Source organism: Sinocyclocheilus anshuiensis, unplaced genomic scaffold (genome assembly GCF_001515605.1).
Source record: "Sinocyclocheilus anshuiensis isolate Anshui unplaced genomic scaffold, SAMN03320099.WGS_v1.1 scaffold242, whole genome shotgun sequence".
NCBI lineage: Eukaryota > Metazoa > Chordata > Actinopteri > Cypriniformes > Cyprinidae > Sinocyclocheilus > Sinocyclocheilus anshuiensis.
This window is the reverse complement of record NW_015546053.1, coordinates 629,111-645,208: the sequence shown is the minus strand read 5'-3', so window position 1 is coordinate 645,208 and position 16,098 is coordinate 629,111. Positions and strand designations below refer to the sequence as shown.

The following is a 16,098-nucleotide window of genomic DNA, read 5'->3' as shown; positions in this document are numbered from 1 at the left end:
AACATTTTACACACACAAACACACACACACACACACACACACCCACACACACACACACACATATTTATATAAAAGGAGTGGAACTTGTAATGTCTACTGTAATGAGAAAATCAAATGTAATGATGACTCCAGTCATATCTGGCCTCCTAATAAAAGTTAATTTATTTATATTCACAGAGTGGGTCGCCTCATGGGGGCCGACAATGCGCAAACCGTCTTTTGGCGTTAAAATAGTACAGTCAGGATTTACTAAAGATGCGCAGTGAAGAATTAGCACTGAAAAGGCGTGGACAATTATTTTTGCGCCTGACCTTATTGAATATGCATTTGCAGAAGTTTCCCTTTCAGATGCAACATTTATGGGAGGAAAGTATTAAAATTAATCACGCAATGCGATTTACTACCGTTTGCACTCTTCAAATTACTGGAGGAGTGGAACTTGTAATGTCTACTGTAATGAGAAAATCAAATGTAATGATGACTCCAGTCATATCTGGCCTCCTAATAAAAGTTAATTTATTTATATTCACAGAGTGGGTCGCCTCATGGGGGCCGACATGTTGGGATCACATGACCAGCCAAATGTGTTATTGCTGACAAAATTAAAAAAACTCATCAATTTTTGCCACTAATTTTGTTGACTAGATTAGCAGTGGTCTCCAGCCATGCTAGTCTTTTCTGCAGGGTATCACATAATATGCAGCGCTGTGCAAAATTGAATTAACCACTGAATACAAAAAGTAGCTGTGGTCTTAGTTTTTGTTATATTTGTAGTCTCTTTTTATGCTATTTAATTGTTTCCTGCAATGTAAGCAAACTTAAGCATTCACAGTCCAGCTCTATCAATGGAGCTCATAAAAGAGAATTAGATGATATCTCTGGTGGGCGCTGTCCACTAATTACAAAACACTGAACAAAGTAAGTAAAAAGTAAGTGGTCTCATTAATCATGGCTTTAGACAGAGCCACTGAGTACTCATTTAATGCACTGTGTCCCGTTGACTCGGAAGGTTAATTCTGTCTTTGTGGAGTTGGGATACAGTGTCGCTGTTGACAAGATTAAGGTCATCGAGCCATGACTAAAGGTATTATGGTCATTTCGGATGATCCTGCTGCATATTCTGAAGAGAGTAGCCAGTACAGAAAGTGAGACACCTTTTTACTTAAAGGAACAGTTCACCTAAAAATGTACACACCACAATTTCAAATACAGAGTTCTGGCATGAAACTCTAGATGGCGCAGTCCGATAGGTCTAACTCAATCTGACCTAATGACATCATTATCACATGGCCCAGCTGATTGGTTCTCTCCTGTATCGGTAGCCAATGAGCTCGCTGCTCAACATTCAAATATATGACTAGTGCTTGCTGTAGCAGTTGCAGCTTACTTCAGAAACCCTTCACCTTCCCCAGTCCCACCTGTATAGATCTGCTACGAGGTGATTCATGTATGCTATATGGGGGTTATATCATGTATGTTATACTTGCAGCAGCAATATTTCTTACATGCTCACAGTAGCATGTTGTGGATGGCAGTAGCAAGTCTCGGTACTTGCAGCAGCAGCGTAGCAGATCTATTCCGCCAAGACCAAATACATTAACATTAACATGTACATTACTATTACCATTGCACTAGTGTTGTTAACACTTGATATTTCAGAATTGATTATGCACATAAATGATATCTGGTAGTTAATCGTCACTTTTTAATATCCAATCAATTTCCTATTTTTTTTTTGTTAATCGAAATTTTAAAGTATGTCAATTTATTGAAGTAAAAAAGGTTGCAAACAAAAATTCACAATGATTTTAAATTTAAATGTAATTATACTTCATGAATGTATATGTTGTTTCCTCTAATGTAATAATACATATTATTTTAATAGTAATCTATTGATATTAAAATATTGTATAAAACATACAAATAAATGATTTATACAGGGACTTCAAAACCCTTCAAAAGGTTGAGATCAGTAATGTTTTTTTTTCTCTCCTTTCATTTTTGGAAGAAATAATAATTTTATTCAGCAAGGATGCAACTAATCAAAAGTGAAAGTAAAGAATTTATAAAAACCGTATACAGTATATTTCAAATAAATACTGATCATATACTGTTTTCAACATTGATATTAATAGAAAAACTGTTTCTTGAGCAATATATCAGCATTTTAGAATGATTTCTGAAGGATCATATGACACTGAAGACTGGAGTAATGATGCTGAAAATTCAGCTTTACATTACAGGAATAAATTGCATTATAAATATATATTAAAATGGAAAAGTTATTTTAAATTGTAATAATGTTTCATTTGTAATAATGCAAATAATGCAAATAAATACAGCCTTGGTGTGCATAAGATCTTTTTTATAAAAAAAAAATAAAATAATAATAATAATAATTAATTAATTAAAAAAATAGCAGTGCGAATACAGGACCCAATCCAAAACTAATAACGTCATGCTCTGCACTAAAAATAAAAAATAAAAAATAATAATAATTAATTAATTAAAAAAATAAAAAAATAAATAAATTAAATTAAAAAAAAATTACCAACCTTAAAAAAAATTACCAACCTCAGACTTTTTAATGGTAGTGAATGTGTATATGACTAATATAATATAATATAATAGAATAGAATAGAATAGAATAGAATATTGTCTTTTTCTCACAAAGCTATTGCATGTTTCACAAAATTTGAAACAGAGCTCAAGTCTTATACGGAATTTCTGGGAAACCTGTTTGAAAACAGTCATATTGTTGCAGTATAAGCCATGGCTGATGGGAACTACGACATTAATGTTATATTACTGTCATCTCAAAGCAGCAGAATAAGATCAGGAGCAATTTAGTTCAAGAACTGCTGAGCTAACATTTCAGAAATACTCTTCATGCTGCCGAGAGCTTCTACGTTCAGTGCATTTCAGAAAACAACATATAGCTTACCTCTGCAATAGTGATGCAGTCCTGATAGAGGGTGTGCAAAATATGGTTTGCCAACATGAGGTAGACAAGAGAGTCCTCATCTACATGGAGACCAAAGTATTCAGTATAATCCCCGGAAAATCCTGATCCTGAGCATCAGGGAACATGTAAATGAAATCAGATTCCACCTCTGATGGTTACATTTTAATAAAAATTAATTAGCAATTACACAAAACTCATTTTAAAAAGAGCTACGAAGAAACCAACTCGCAATAACCCTTTTTTTGTGAATCTAATGTCATGTTTCATTAAAACAAAGTAGGATTTATTCAAAGCGATCTTTGAAAACCTACCGAAAATCATTAGCAGCATCACTGGTACAAAATTAAAAAGAAAAGAGAAAAATGCCAGGATAACCTTTGCCGCACTACTTGTGTAATTAATTTCCTGCTTGAAAGAACTTGTATCACATGCTTTTCCTGCTTAATTCCGTTCATTTATGAGAGTTTACGTAACATGCTCGCAGTCTACTGAAACTGCCCTTGGAATGGTTGCTCTTCCAATACGCTTTTCTACCTGTTCTACAATAAGAGCCTGTGACATTTACAGGGGAAGAATGTTATTAATGTAGAGTAATTCTAAGTAAAGAACATTACGTGCTTAATTTTCCATGGACATACCGATCCCGTGATGATGGTAGAGCATAGACGTCACTCCATCAAACCTGAATCCATCAAATCTGTACTCCTCCATCCACCAGCGCAGGTTTGACAGGAGAAATCGCAACACCTCCCAGCTACACACACACACACACACACACACACAAACATAAACAGTTATTATGCAACTCTGACAGGGATATATCTATTATGTGAGTCATTGCTGAAACATTTTGCACTATAGAAATGAATGATACTTCAAATTGTGCGGCTATCTCATTAAATTTATTTATTTGGAATATGCTAATATACTGCTCAATAACTATTTCTTATTATTACTCAGTGAAACATGTTTCTTTATTAAGTTCATAATATATCACATTATGTTTTGTGTATCATTGACGGTGCTAATGAAAACTTAAAAAAATAAAAAATAAAAAAAAAGATGTTGACAACTTATACAAGCTAATCTTTTATTACTCATTGTGCATTAATAATACTGAGCTAACAACAACAGTTTAACATAAACAGTTAGCAAAAGTGAGTCGTCAAAAAATTAGATGATTTTAGTCTTTTATGACTAGTCGCACAATGTTCTGGAATGTTCCAGAAAGCACTAGAATATTACAGAATGTTACAAAAACTTCTAGAATGTTCCCATCCTTGCAAAAGCAAAATATCTTAAAAAAAAAAACTAAATGAGTACAAAAACATATCTGTAACTAAACCAATGTTTCATAATTAATAATAAAAGTTCTAAAATTTAACTGACCTAAATATTTACCAAAATATTGATGCTACATGAAAATAATAGTACAATAATACTTAGCACCATAGAATTAAAGAAGAAACGTACAAAAATTAAGTAAAACAATTTTTTTTTACATTGTGTTATCAATGTTAAAAACCATTTTGCTTAATATTTTTGTGGAAATTTTTATTTTTTTTATTTTTTCAAGATTTGTTGATTGTTGATTTTTTCGAAGATAATTTTTTGTAACATTATAAATGTCTTTACGGTTATGCATATTTTACTTATATGTCTTACTGACCCCCGACTTTTAAACATACGTTTATTTTATTAAAAATAATAATTTTGATTAGTAACCCAATAGCAAACACCTAGAATGCCCAGGCTGCTGCATGGCAATATTCCTTAGCATTGTGGCAGTGATTTTTACAAAGGCAAACACAATTAAGAATTTTTGTCATATTCTAGAAAACTGAAAAATCTGCTTACAGTATATAATTCATAGCAGATCATTAGTTATTCACATATTTAATTAATATATTTTAATATGAACTTCTGAACTGTTAAGCATGTTTGCTTATGACTCCTGAGTGAACATTATTTTAAAGCAAGGTTCTTCAGCAGGAGTCCGCAACCGTACCCCAGGGGTCCGCCAATTATTACTGTTTGATGAAATGTAAATATGCGTTAAACCAAAATACAATATTAAATTAACCTCAGCAAAAGCTTAAAGTTCAGCTAAATGTTTCATTGTACCTCCTGCAATGCATTTGGTATCATGCAGTTTAATGAATCTAAACATCAATAAGGATTATTTTAATGGCTTTGCAATGCAGCACCATAAAGTACTGTATATAAATACATTAATATGGAAATTAATGCATGTTATTATAAGCCAGGCTTAAAACGCAGTACTCTGATTTGTACAATATGTTCTGCTCTGTCTCTCTGCTCATCAAGGGGTATCCCAGTTTTAAATTGTTACTCCTAAAATATCCTAAACTTTTTAATAAGACCATAATTCAGTTTACAATAATCAAAGGAACAGTTCCAGTTACACAGTGACGCTGTGCACCAAACTTTCAGGAAGACCTGAGTTGTGGCTCCAGGTTCTCAGGCACCAGGCAATATAATTAATCCAGCTGACATCATCACATTCTGGGATGTGTTGCTTCCCAGATGGCGAGAACTCAGCGCTGCCTGGAAGTGCAGTAGTACTGCATTCACAGAGTTAGGATTTCACATGATACGGAGTGAAAGAAACCTCCTGATAGTGCAGCGAGCATCGATCACAGCTACGCTCATGATACAGCAGCATACACACTATTTCAGCTTAGAATGTGACTTTTTCCTCTTAATATGTCTCTCCTAGTAAGGAGGTTCTTAAATTTGGAGGCGCCAACAGAATATTCAAATATTATGTCACAAAAAGGGAAATTTGAGTGAGTGACTATAATTCCTGGAATCGTTTGTTTGCATTAAGACTAGAGATGGGAAGATCGAGTTCATTTTCAGAACCCCTTGTTCAGCCACTATTCAGCTCATAACCGGCTTATTACCTAAATAAAATGTGCATAATTGCAATAAAAAATACAAAAATTCACTAATCTCTTAGCTGATGTTTTTTTTTATTATTATTGAAAAATCCATTCCATTTCAAATGTTCATAAACCAGACAGAGTGTATTAATGTAGGGGTGTAAGTAGGGGTGTAACCCCGGTGTCCTGGCCAAATTGCCCCCCTGGCCCTTGTCAATCATGGCCTCCTAATAATCCCCATCCACTTGATTGGCTCTATGACTTTCTCTCCTCTCCACCTGTAGCTGGTGTGTGGTGAGCGCACTGGCGCTGCTGTCCTGTGGCTGCCGTCGCATCATCCAAGTGGATGCTGCACACTGGTGGTGGTTGAGGAGAGACCCCCCCACATGATTGTAAAGCGCTTTGGGTGTACAACAATACACAGTAAAGCGCTATATAAATGCATCATTCATTCATTCATTCATTCATAATGATATACGATTTTAGTTTAATATTATGATTTTTTTTTAGAATTTCCTTTTTCATTTTAATTTTAGTTAAAATGTTAGTATTTTTTATTAATCATTTGTATTATTATATTTTTATTTCAGTTTTAGTTTTAGTACTTGCACTTCTTTTAGTACAACTTAATAAATAAGAAATGTTGCCTTGTCAACTAGCTAAAACTTATTTATTTATTTATTTAAATTTCAGTTAACATTTATTCTATTCCAAGTACGGTTTTAGTTTTAGTTTACAATACTAACTCTGATCCGACACCGCAAATCAATATCAAATTCCAATCCGAATTTTACATAACAGCGAGTTGATACATGTTTTACAGTATGACTAAACATCCAAATCCAGTCATTTCAACAAGAATCTGCAGATCGAGAATTTTGCATGAGGATGAACGAATTTTCCCCATTCAGTGGGTTTTTACACAACACCATTTTTTTAATGAAACCTTTTATGTTTCTTGGCGATTGATTTACATGCCAATTGCATTTTGGGAGTCTGAAAACGCAAACTTTTAAAAATTGGTTTCAAAGTGCAAGTTTTTGAAAATGTTAATGCTATCATCTCTGTTAGACTACAAAAACTTACATTTTGGAAAACGGTGACATCATGTGCATACATTTTAAATGTTCAGTCAATAAGTGTGTATGTGCGTATTGTTTCTTTTTTTACAAAGTGACATTGCCAACTACTGGCCTGGCATGCATAATACAGTGTTTTTAGTCATACTCGCGGATCCATGTGAAAGGAATCGTTTTGATAATACTGTCGCGGAACTTTTCAAAAAACCAAAGGAAAAACTTTTCCGTTTTTAGTACAGCGCAGAGGAGAGCGCAAAACAAAACACCGATCTTGAATTAGAAGTACAAAACGAGGATTTATAAAGAAAAGTGTCTGAGGATTTCGATATAAGCCAAGAAGAGACCTTCCTTAGCTTGAAACAAAACTTGGTTCTCGCAAGACTAGCATATTCTCACCGGAGCTTATGCTCCGCCTTCATCCTACGTCATCCACTGGAAGGCCACTCTCTCGTGAACGCGTGTACGACAGTTAGCGGAAGCTAGAGATTACGGTTTATAAAGATTTAAATATGGATATTACTCTTACACAAATGCATCGATTCACTTCATAAGGCCCTTATTAACCCCTCGGAGCCGTGTGGAGCACTTTTTATGATGGATTTATGCACTTTATTAGGCTTCAAAATCTTGACCACTATTCACTGCCATTATAAAGCTTGGAAGAGCCAGGACATTTTTTCATATAACTCAGATTGTATTTGTCTAAAAAAAAAAAAAATTCATATATACCTAGGATGGTTTGAGAGTGAGTAAATCATGAAGTAATTGAACCATCCCTTTAAGAACAGACAGTGTATGTCAGTGATGGTATGTAGGGTCCCAAGAATTTAGATACTTTAAAAATCCACCACAACCCAAAAGGCTGCGAACTCCTGCCTCCAATAGCATTTTAATCTATGCAGATGTTTTCCCCACGTATATTTTTGAAAAGCTGTACCTGCAAGTGTGACTCTCTCCATCCATGTTTGAAACCTAGAAATGAATATCAATGCGCTCTATCTCCTCATCGTGTACCCCAATCAGATTCCTGCTGCATGCAGCTATGAGCATAAATTAACCGTCAGGATGAGAAATTGGAATCAACTCATCCCTAAAGTATGTCTGTATCCCGGTGTTTGGATGATATGTGTAGGCACTTGTGACCAGCCCCCTCCAGCTGAGCATCCTCAACAACTTGGAGTAATGGCCACGTTGCCATAGAAACTTTGTTAAAATGCGAGCACGGGGGTCCTCTGGCACCGTGCGAAGCACACATGGAACAAGGTAAAGCACCTCAACCGTGTGAAGCCAAATTAAAGAGCGCGAAAGAACACCATCATCTCGCCTAGAGTTTTATAAATGCCAAGCGCTCCGATTCACACTACGGCATCCTTAATGTTATTGTCAGAAGAAGGACAATATGACACTTATGATGCAGCCGGTTCTGGCCAGAATGATTCGAGCGGCCCCAACGGAGACGGGCTAGTGCTAATCCTACATCTTAAACTGTATTCGATGGCAGGGATGTGCGAATGAACTCTCTTCAACCTCGATTCGTCTCTTCTAAACTTCTACAACAATGACAAGAGGCCTAGGTAGCAGAAAATGAGAAAATATGGAAATGAACCATCTTTTGACACTCACACTGGAACTTGAAGCTATTCAGAATAACTTATGAATCTCCTCACACAAGCAAGTCTGCAGAACTGTGGAGATGTCTGATAAAATTAGCGTGGTATAAGGAGCTACAGCCTTCATTTGGAGTCATTCCGTGCTTCGGCTTGATGCATTCAGCGCTGTGCTGATCTAGGCAGCAACATTCATGTATGCTAAATCAAATATATGGATATAAGTCCCTGTCGGCCAGGCGCAAATCCCCCAAAGCTTCTTCCAGGACTGAGCAGTTCGCAATTGGTTCTGCATGAGGAGTGAATCAGCGACGGGGTAGATTGTAGTTTTCCAAGCCACAGGGGAAAATGCTGATGTAGATATCCGTGCCATTTCATAAAGTTGATAATGGCAAGTTTGCAACTCCGGGTTGCCTCTCCCAATACTAGGGGGCTGTGGTAATCTGATAAGCGTGCGACATGGGCGGTCACGCAGGGCTGTGGGCGATAAATAGATTATACTGTGATCAACACATGACGCAGAGGCCAAACACACAATGTGTTATCGTGGGACTGAGGTAAAGCCATGACAAAGCCATACCTGCACATTAAAGCCAAAATAATGGCTGTTATTCCTTATGGGCAAGTCCTGTCAGGAGTGCAGTGAGTACAAAGCTTTTGTCAGGTGTGATGGTCTGTGATGGTAAAGCAGGGCTACTTGGCTTTGGAAAGCTCACGGGCCACAGGGTCCTTTTAGCCTCAAGGGCCGCATTTAATTTTAGTAGCTATTTTGGACACTTTATTTTAAGGTCCAATTCTCACTGTTAACTAAATCTTAATTGCGACTTAGCCTCAATAAACTCCTAATATGTTGCTTAATAATGGTTAGTAAGGTAGTTTTTAAGTGTAGGTATGGGGAAGGATTAAGGGATCTAAAATATGGTCACGCATAATAAAGCATTAATAAGTATTTAATAAACAGCCAGTATGTTTGCAATATGCATGCCAGTTAAGTGAGAATTGGTCCTTAAAATAAAGTACTACCATTGTTTTATATTAATGAAGCAATGAGATTATGTGTGGTTGGTATGTGGTACATTATGAGTTAAATTTCATACTTGGCAACATTTTGGTTAATAGTTTATACATATAATAGTAAATTTAAACATTTTAAATTGCATAATTTAATATTACTGTTTAATGAATGAACATGAATTAACAATTAATAATTATACAGAAAGCACTGTAAAGTCTGACATAAAAGTTAGTTCTAAAAAAAAAAAACTAGTGATTTGTCTATTGAACATTTATACAAAATGAGTAAAATAAATAATAATAACATGTTTATATAATATATAATAAAAATCAGAAAAATATAAAAATTATATAACAATTATGAAATAAGTGAAAAGTGAGTAATTAAATTAATAAAAAAAGTAAATAAATATACGTTATAAATGTATTATATTTAGATAGGGAACTGTTATGTATAAACCATAATAAAATGGCATAATTTGATTAAATTATTTGGTGATAAACATGTATTATGGTGAACAAACCACAGCAAAGTACAATGATGATTAAAAATGAATACATCAAATGCTTGCCGTTTCATATTTGATACATTTTAAACATAACTTTTCTACATATAATGAATGAAATATTATCAAAAATAAGCAGCTTAAATTTAGTACATTTTCATTTTGAAAAAGCAATGACAATTAAAACAAGTTGCTTAAATTACCAAAGATGTATCTTCTTAAAAAAATAGGAGCCAACCATTTCAGAAATTATAATATTTCTGAAGAGCATGGGTAATCCACTGGGGGGCAGAAGACATGGAATAGATCACATACTATATACACTTTCTTGGGAAAGTATTTATCTTGTTTATGATATTGAAGCCATACAAACCCATGCATTAAATATGATACATATGACTTAAAGGGCTAACATGGTGAGAACACCATACTGTAAACTGCAGTTGCCACAGCACTGACATCCCACAGACCACAAAAATTTACTTGAGACCAGCAGTAACGCTGAGGTTAAGGAGTGACTTACCGGCAACACTATGGCTACAAATTGACAAACGGGCCAGTTTTCCCCTTAACCAGATTACATACGACTTCAAGGGTGTCTGGAAGGACGGTAAAATGCTGTTTTATTCGATTATGAGTCACAATTTCCCCACATCACTACCATTTACCATGAGCGCTCAATGACAACATATATGTTGAATATCAATGAAATTACTTGCATTGGTAGTCAAGCCCTTCAACGCAAGAAAAAAAAAAAGCCATGCGACATTTCCTCAGAGCCAAATAACTGATAATCTGTCTCAACACAATTACTTGCATTGGTAGTCAAGCCCTTCAACGCAAGAAAAAAAAAAGCCATGCGACATTTCCTCAGAGCCAAATAACTGATAATCTGTCTCAACATCACATTCATCCTTGGGGAAAGAATGACAGGAAAAAGACAAGTGTGATGATAAACATAAAATGACCTTGCAGCACAGTATGCCAAATCTGTCATAAGCACTGGTTCCCAGACAGTTACGAATTAACACTACAAGAATACTCTAAAACCGAGGATAATCTCTCAATGGGGGTAGGCTGACCTTATTTGCATTTCTTCTACCTGATATTGCTACCCAAGTCTCAGGTGTAAGGAAGATCGCAGGAAGAAGAAACGTATAAATCCCCGTATCCTCAACATTACAGTCAACCTGCATGAGAACAAATAAATTTACAACCTTGACAGGTCATTTCACACAAGGCGCAGCGGTGAAACGATGGCATCTGACAGTCTGAGAGATGGCGAACGACGGCTGAGGCACCTCATTTCACGCATCTCACACGCTGTGCCTGTCCTATTGGCAAAACGGCTTCTTCGCTCATTCAATAAAAGACAAGCAGCGCAGATTAATGTTTATTGGGGAAGAGATAGATAACACCTGGATAAAATGATGTGACAAGTGCCACCGTCGTGTAATTTTTTTGTCGCTCTGGAATTCGTCCAGAACTGTCAGAATTAGCATTCTCCATCAATATCCAGCTGTGCCTCTGGTGAAATCCGCCATTTGTCTCAATAGAAAGTTTATTAAGTCTCATTGAGAGGCGTTGGGAGAACATGCAACGCGTCCTGATGAGGATTGAATATTCAAGGAGGGGGAACCGCTTCACGACCACGGGACCTTATCCACCATTGTCATTGGAAATCTTTCACAAAGGCAGAGTATAATTCGCCGCTATTTGCACAGAATACCAAGCGTGCCCCACAAAGTCATTAAACCTGTGCATTCCTCTTAGTCCAGATTAAAAAAAAGAGCAATAAGCCTCAGTGAATGTAATGCGCGATCGAAATGTGAGACCACAAAAGCGGCTAGCCTCGGGTCTGGCTCCGTTTGATGTGCAGAGGGATTCCGGTGATGACTGATGAAAAATGGATGCAAATGAGCCAATACAGCAGGAGACTGGAGGAAGGGATGGATAAGCATGGAAAGAGCCTACTGAAGTCACACATCTGAGGCCTCTCGAGCGCCAGAGAGAGGGCAGATGGCGGCGATGGCCGAGGAAGTGTGCCTGCCCTTCAGGAGCCTGGTGGAGTGGAGCGTCGTGGCGGCACAGAGGATTAATTTACTCGCCTTCACAAGGTGTCCTTGCTGCTCTTTGAAACAGCCTATTAGAGGAGTCACAGGAAGCCATAAAGTGCGGCCCAGCGGATGTCTCTGGGCTAGTTAGATCTCCACTACAAGGGCTAAGACCTCAAACACTGGCTTTTCGCATTTCCCTGTAGATGCCACAGAAACACGGTGCATGACAGAGCTAAACGGAGCATGCAACAGATGTTTCCATGAAATCACCTTGTTTTCATGACTTTTGCAATTGAAAGCGGTGCCTTTTACATGTTGAAGACAAGCAAACATGGAAACTGGATACATCTTATTCTGTCAATCATCATGAATTTTAATAGACTGCTCTGATAGACCAAGCAATACAAATCACAATGAAAGGACAACGTTCAGCAGTAGGGGCTTGATTTCTTGAATATGTGAAACTGATGGAAACAACTTTGAGGTCGATTGTGAAGGACTATTCCCCACCTGACACACTACCCCACTTTTCAATGGGGCATTTTGACTTGGACATAGAGGCTCAAGGTCAAGTTTGTGGTCAAGAAAGGCTTAAAGTGCCCCATATTATGCCATTTCGAATACTGCCCTTCATGCAGCACATAATGTAGCTGTATGTGAATGCAAACAACCTGCAAATGAGTTGTAAAGCCTAAAGTGCACAATAAATAAAGTTATTGTTGTAGCGAATCAGCTCATGGGGAAATATGAATAATTAATCATAACTAGTTATAATTAATTATAAATATTTAGATCCGCTGTAGATATTTAGCTGACCTCTCAGGGTCAACTGTCTTATGGCTTGTTAACTGAGGGGTGTTACAGAGTATTTGTTAAATATAGCTAACAAAATATATATTGTGTGTTTGATTGGTCCAGACGCTACACTGTCTCCCAAAAGAAAGAATTGGCTCCGAACGTTGTGTAAACGAGATGCTAGTAATTCGAATCCCACTAACTAGGGAGGCCATATGTCCCATTTTACGGGACAGGTCCTGGCCAGGATTTCTGTATTTGGCTCTGTTTTCCTGTTGTCATACTTGCTGAAGGTAATGATCGAACAATAACGTGCAGGCATTGTACATAATCGACTAATCGTGGCACGTGAGAAGGTGGGATCTACAGAGAACGGTCAAAGCGATGCAAATATGCGCACATGTTATGCGTTCATTCGACTTGAAGCGCCGCAACGCAGACTTGTGTGATTGTTGTATGACATCAAAGTATAGCGAGCGCAATTCAAAAGCATAAGGAGCCGTCTGCTCTCTATAGCTCTCGCAGATGTCATACAACGATCGCTCTGCACAGCACAAACAGCCAAAACCTGGATATTTTAGGCAATATAGAAATCCGGGTAAGGACGTGTCCCGTAAAAATGGCCCGTATGGTCACCCTACCACTAACACATTTGCATAATGTCACCTACAGTATATTCTATGTTGGCCGGCCACGAACGACTTGACCCTGCCACCAAACATGCAATTTGATTGATGGCTGCTTCTCTAATCTCAAAGAGTTCAATGCAGGATTCACAAAACGCTTGCTCTTGAAAGTTGGCTCAGTACCCATTTTATTTGGACCAGCTGGCTCCACTGAATCTCAAACTGTAAGTATGTTAAATAGATGTTTATATTTTCTATTGAGCATTAACAATAAAGAACTATGGCAATGGGCGCATTATTTCTGACACACATTGGGCCTCATTTATCAATCTATCGTAGAAATGACCGCAGATCCGAGCGCACAAATCAACTTATGACAGAGTTCACGTGTGATTCGTGAAACATTAGTATGCCGCCAATCCCATCGTACAAAAGATCGTATGTTGATAAATGTGGTGGCAGAAAACAATCGTCATTTAAATATCACGCCCCTAAAAACACTAGCTTGTTAGAAGCCTCGCCCTAGAGTTTACGACATGGAGAAAAGTAACCCGGCCAAAAAGAGGAAGTAATCTCATGAAAGATAAATTGATTTTACTCTAAAAACACCCTTTAACCTTACAATTGCAAACTATGGCATTAACTTATATGTATATTAAATACCAGTAAATATAACAAAACATTTACAAACACTATATAGCCTATTTAGTTCTCCTTAATCCACAAAAAAAAAAAAAAATTTAAATTTAACGGTATTACAGAACAAGAATGAAAAATTAGTAGCTATAAAATTTTATATTAAACTATAAAGTAAAATACAAATTAGGCCATAGTGGGATTCATTATAAACAGAATACAAACGTCAAGCTAAAACGAATTTATGAATTTATGAAACTAAACGGCATTGGGCTCACAAGCCTCTCTCATTCGACATCCAAATGTTTCCATTTTTTGCCATGTAACATTTGGTTGCTAAACTATTATCCATGATGTAAACAAGGCTTTACTTCACACTTGTTCCAATATCCACGTAAAAAATCCTCCTTCATATGCGCAGAAATGTTTGTTTGGGCGCTGCACGCTGATTTTACAGTGGACCTTTTAAATTGAGCAGTGTAACTTTTATGTTTGGTAGACTGAATTTTAGTTGAATTAATGGCTGAAATGTCAAATGTGTGTGTGCGTGGGACGTGCCTGCGCGATCAGTTAAATTTGATAAAACAAAGATATAAAGAAAACAAATAAAATTCATTAAGAGTGTCACAAAAACGAAAGTGGCCTACTTGTCGCACAGTTTTTTTTTCTTTTGTTAATCTGTTAATTATTTAAGAAAAATAGTTTTGTGTAGTCATATTTATTTTATTTCTTTTCTGTTCTTCTCTGGTTCACAGAAGTGCAGCAGGTGGGTGATGCGACGATGAGTGAATCTTCATGGTCTGTTGTTTATGCTGCTATTTGTGCATATAAAGCAAGAAAAAAAAAAGCTTTTCTTGTCGGTCAGGAAAATAATCAAAATTAAAGCTGCAAGCAGCGATGAAAGGGCCCTTGCACCCGGGCCCTGTTGCTAGCAGGTGGCGCTATGATTATAACTGAATATTAGCCTTAAGATGTGTTCAGGCCAGGACTCTTATCAAACATGTGAAGTTTGAGGCAGATTGGACATTGTATGCATGAGTTATAGAAACTTTCTGTTTCACTGAATTAATAGCATGCTTTAACACTTAGCTAAGTGTTGCTAAAATGTTTTAACCTGCTTCTAGCATGTTGCCAGCCTATTTAACACTTGCTGACACTTTTTAATATGTTGCTAGGAGTCCATAACAGTGTTAAACATGCCACTTCCTGTTTCCAGCAGGTGGCTCTATGACTATACTCGAATACAGGCATGTAGATGTGTTTAGGACAGGACTCTCATCAAGCTTGTTAATTTTGGGGCAGATTTGACACTGCATGCCTGAATTAAAGTAACTTCCTGTTTCACTGCATTAATAGCATGCTTTAGCACTTAGGTAAGTGTTGCTAGCATGTTTTAGTATGTTTCTAGCATGTTGCCAGTCTATTTAGCACTTGCTGACACTTTTTAATATGTTGCTAGGAGTCCATAACAGTGTTAAACATGACACTTCCTGTTGCCAGCAGGTGGAGCTATTACTATAACCTAATGCGGCATGTAGATGTGTTCAGGACAGGACTCTTATCAAACTTGTTATAATTAAAGCTGCAAGCAGCGATGAACGGGCCCTCGCACCCGGGCTCACCGCCAGCGGGCGGCTTTAGTAAAACAGTCAACGGCGAGCAATATGGATTTAAAGTGGTAAATATAGGAGGAATATGTCAAAGTTATTTATATGTGCCAATCTTCCTGCTGCCAGCTGGTGGCGCTATGACTGTAGCCGAATATGAGTATGTAGATGTCTTCAGGCCAGGACTCTAATCAAACGTGAAGTTTGAGGCAGATTGGACATTGTATGCATGAGTTACAGTAACTTTCTGTTTCACTGCATTAATAGCATGCTTGAAAACTTAGCTAAGTGTTGCTAGCA

General features: G+C 36.9%; 1 protein-coding gene across 1 annotated transcript in view; it reads right to left on the bottom strand.

The window, feature by feature from the left end:
* LOC107699207 (1,4-alpha-glucan-branching enzyme-like) overlaps window positions 1-16,098 on the bottom strand; it is a 191,200-nt gene that overhangs the window by 102,497 nt on the left and 72,605 nt on the right. The window contains exons 13-14 of the mRNA XM_016500404.1: window positions 3,604-3,719; window positions 2,945-3,072 (exon numbers count right to left, since the gene is read on the bottom strand). Of these exons, the coding sequence (XP_016355890.1) occupies window positions 2,945-3,072; window positions 3,604-3,719 (244 nt within the window). The remainder of the gene's footprint in view (window positions 1-2,944; window positions 3,073-3,603; window positions 3,720-16,098) is intronic.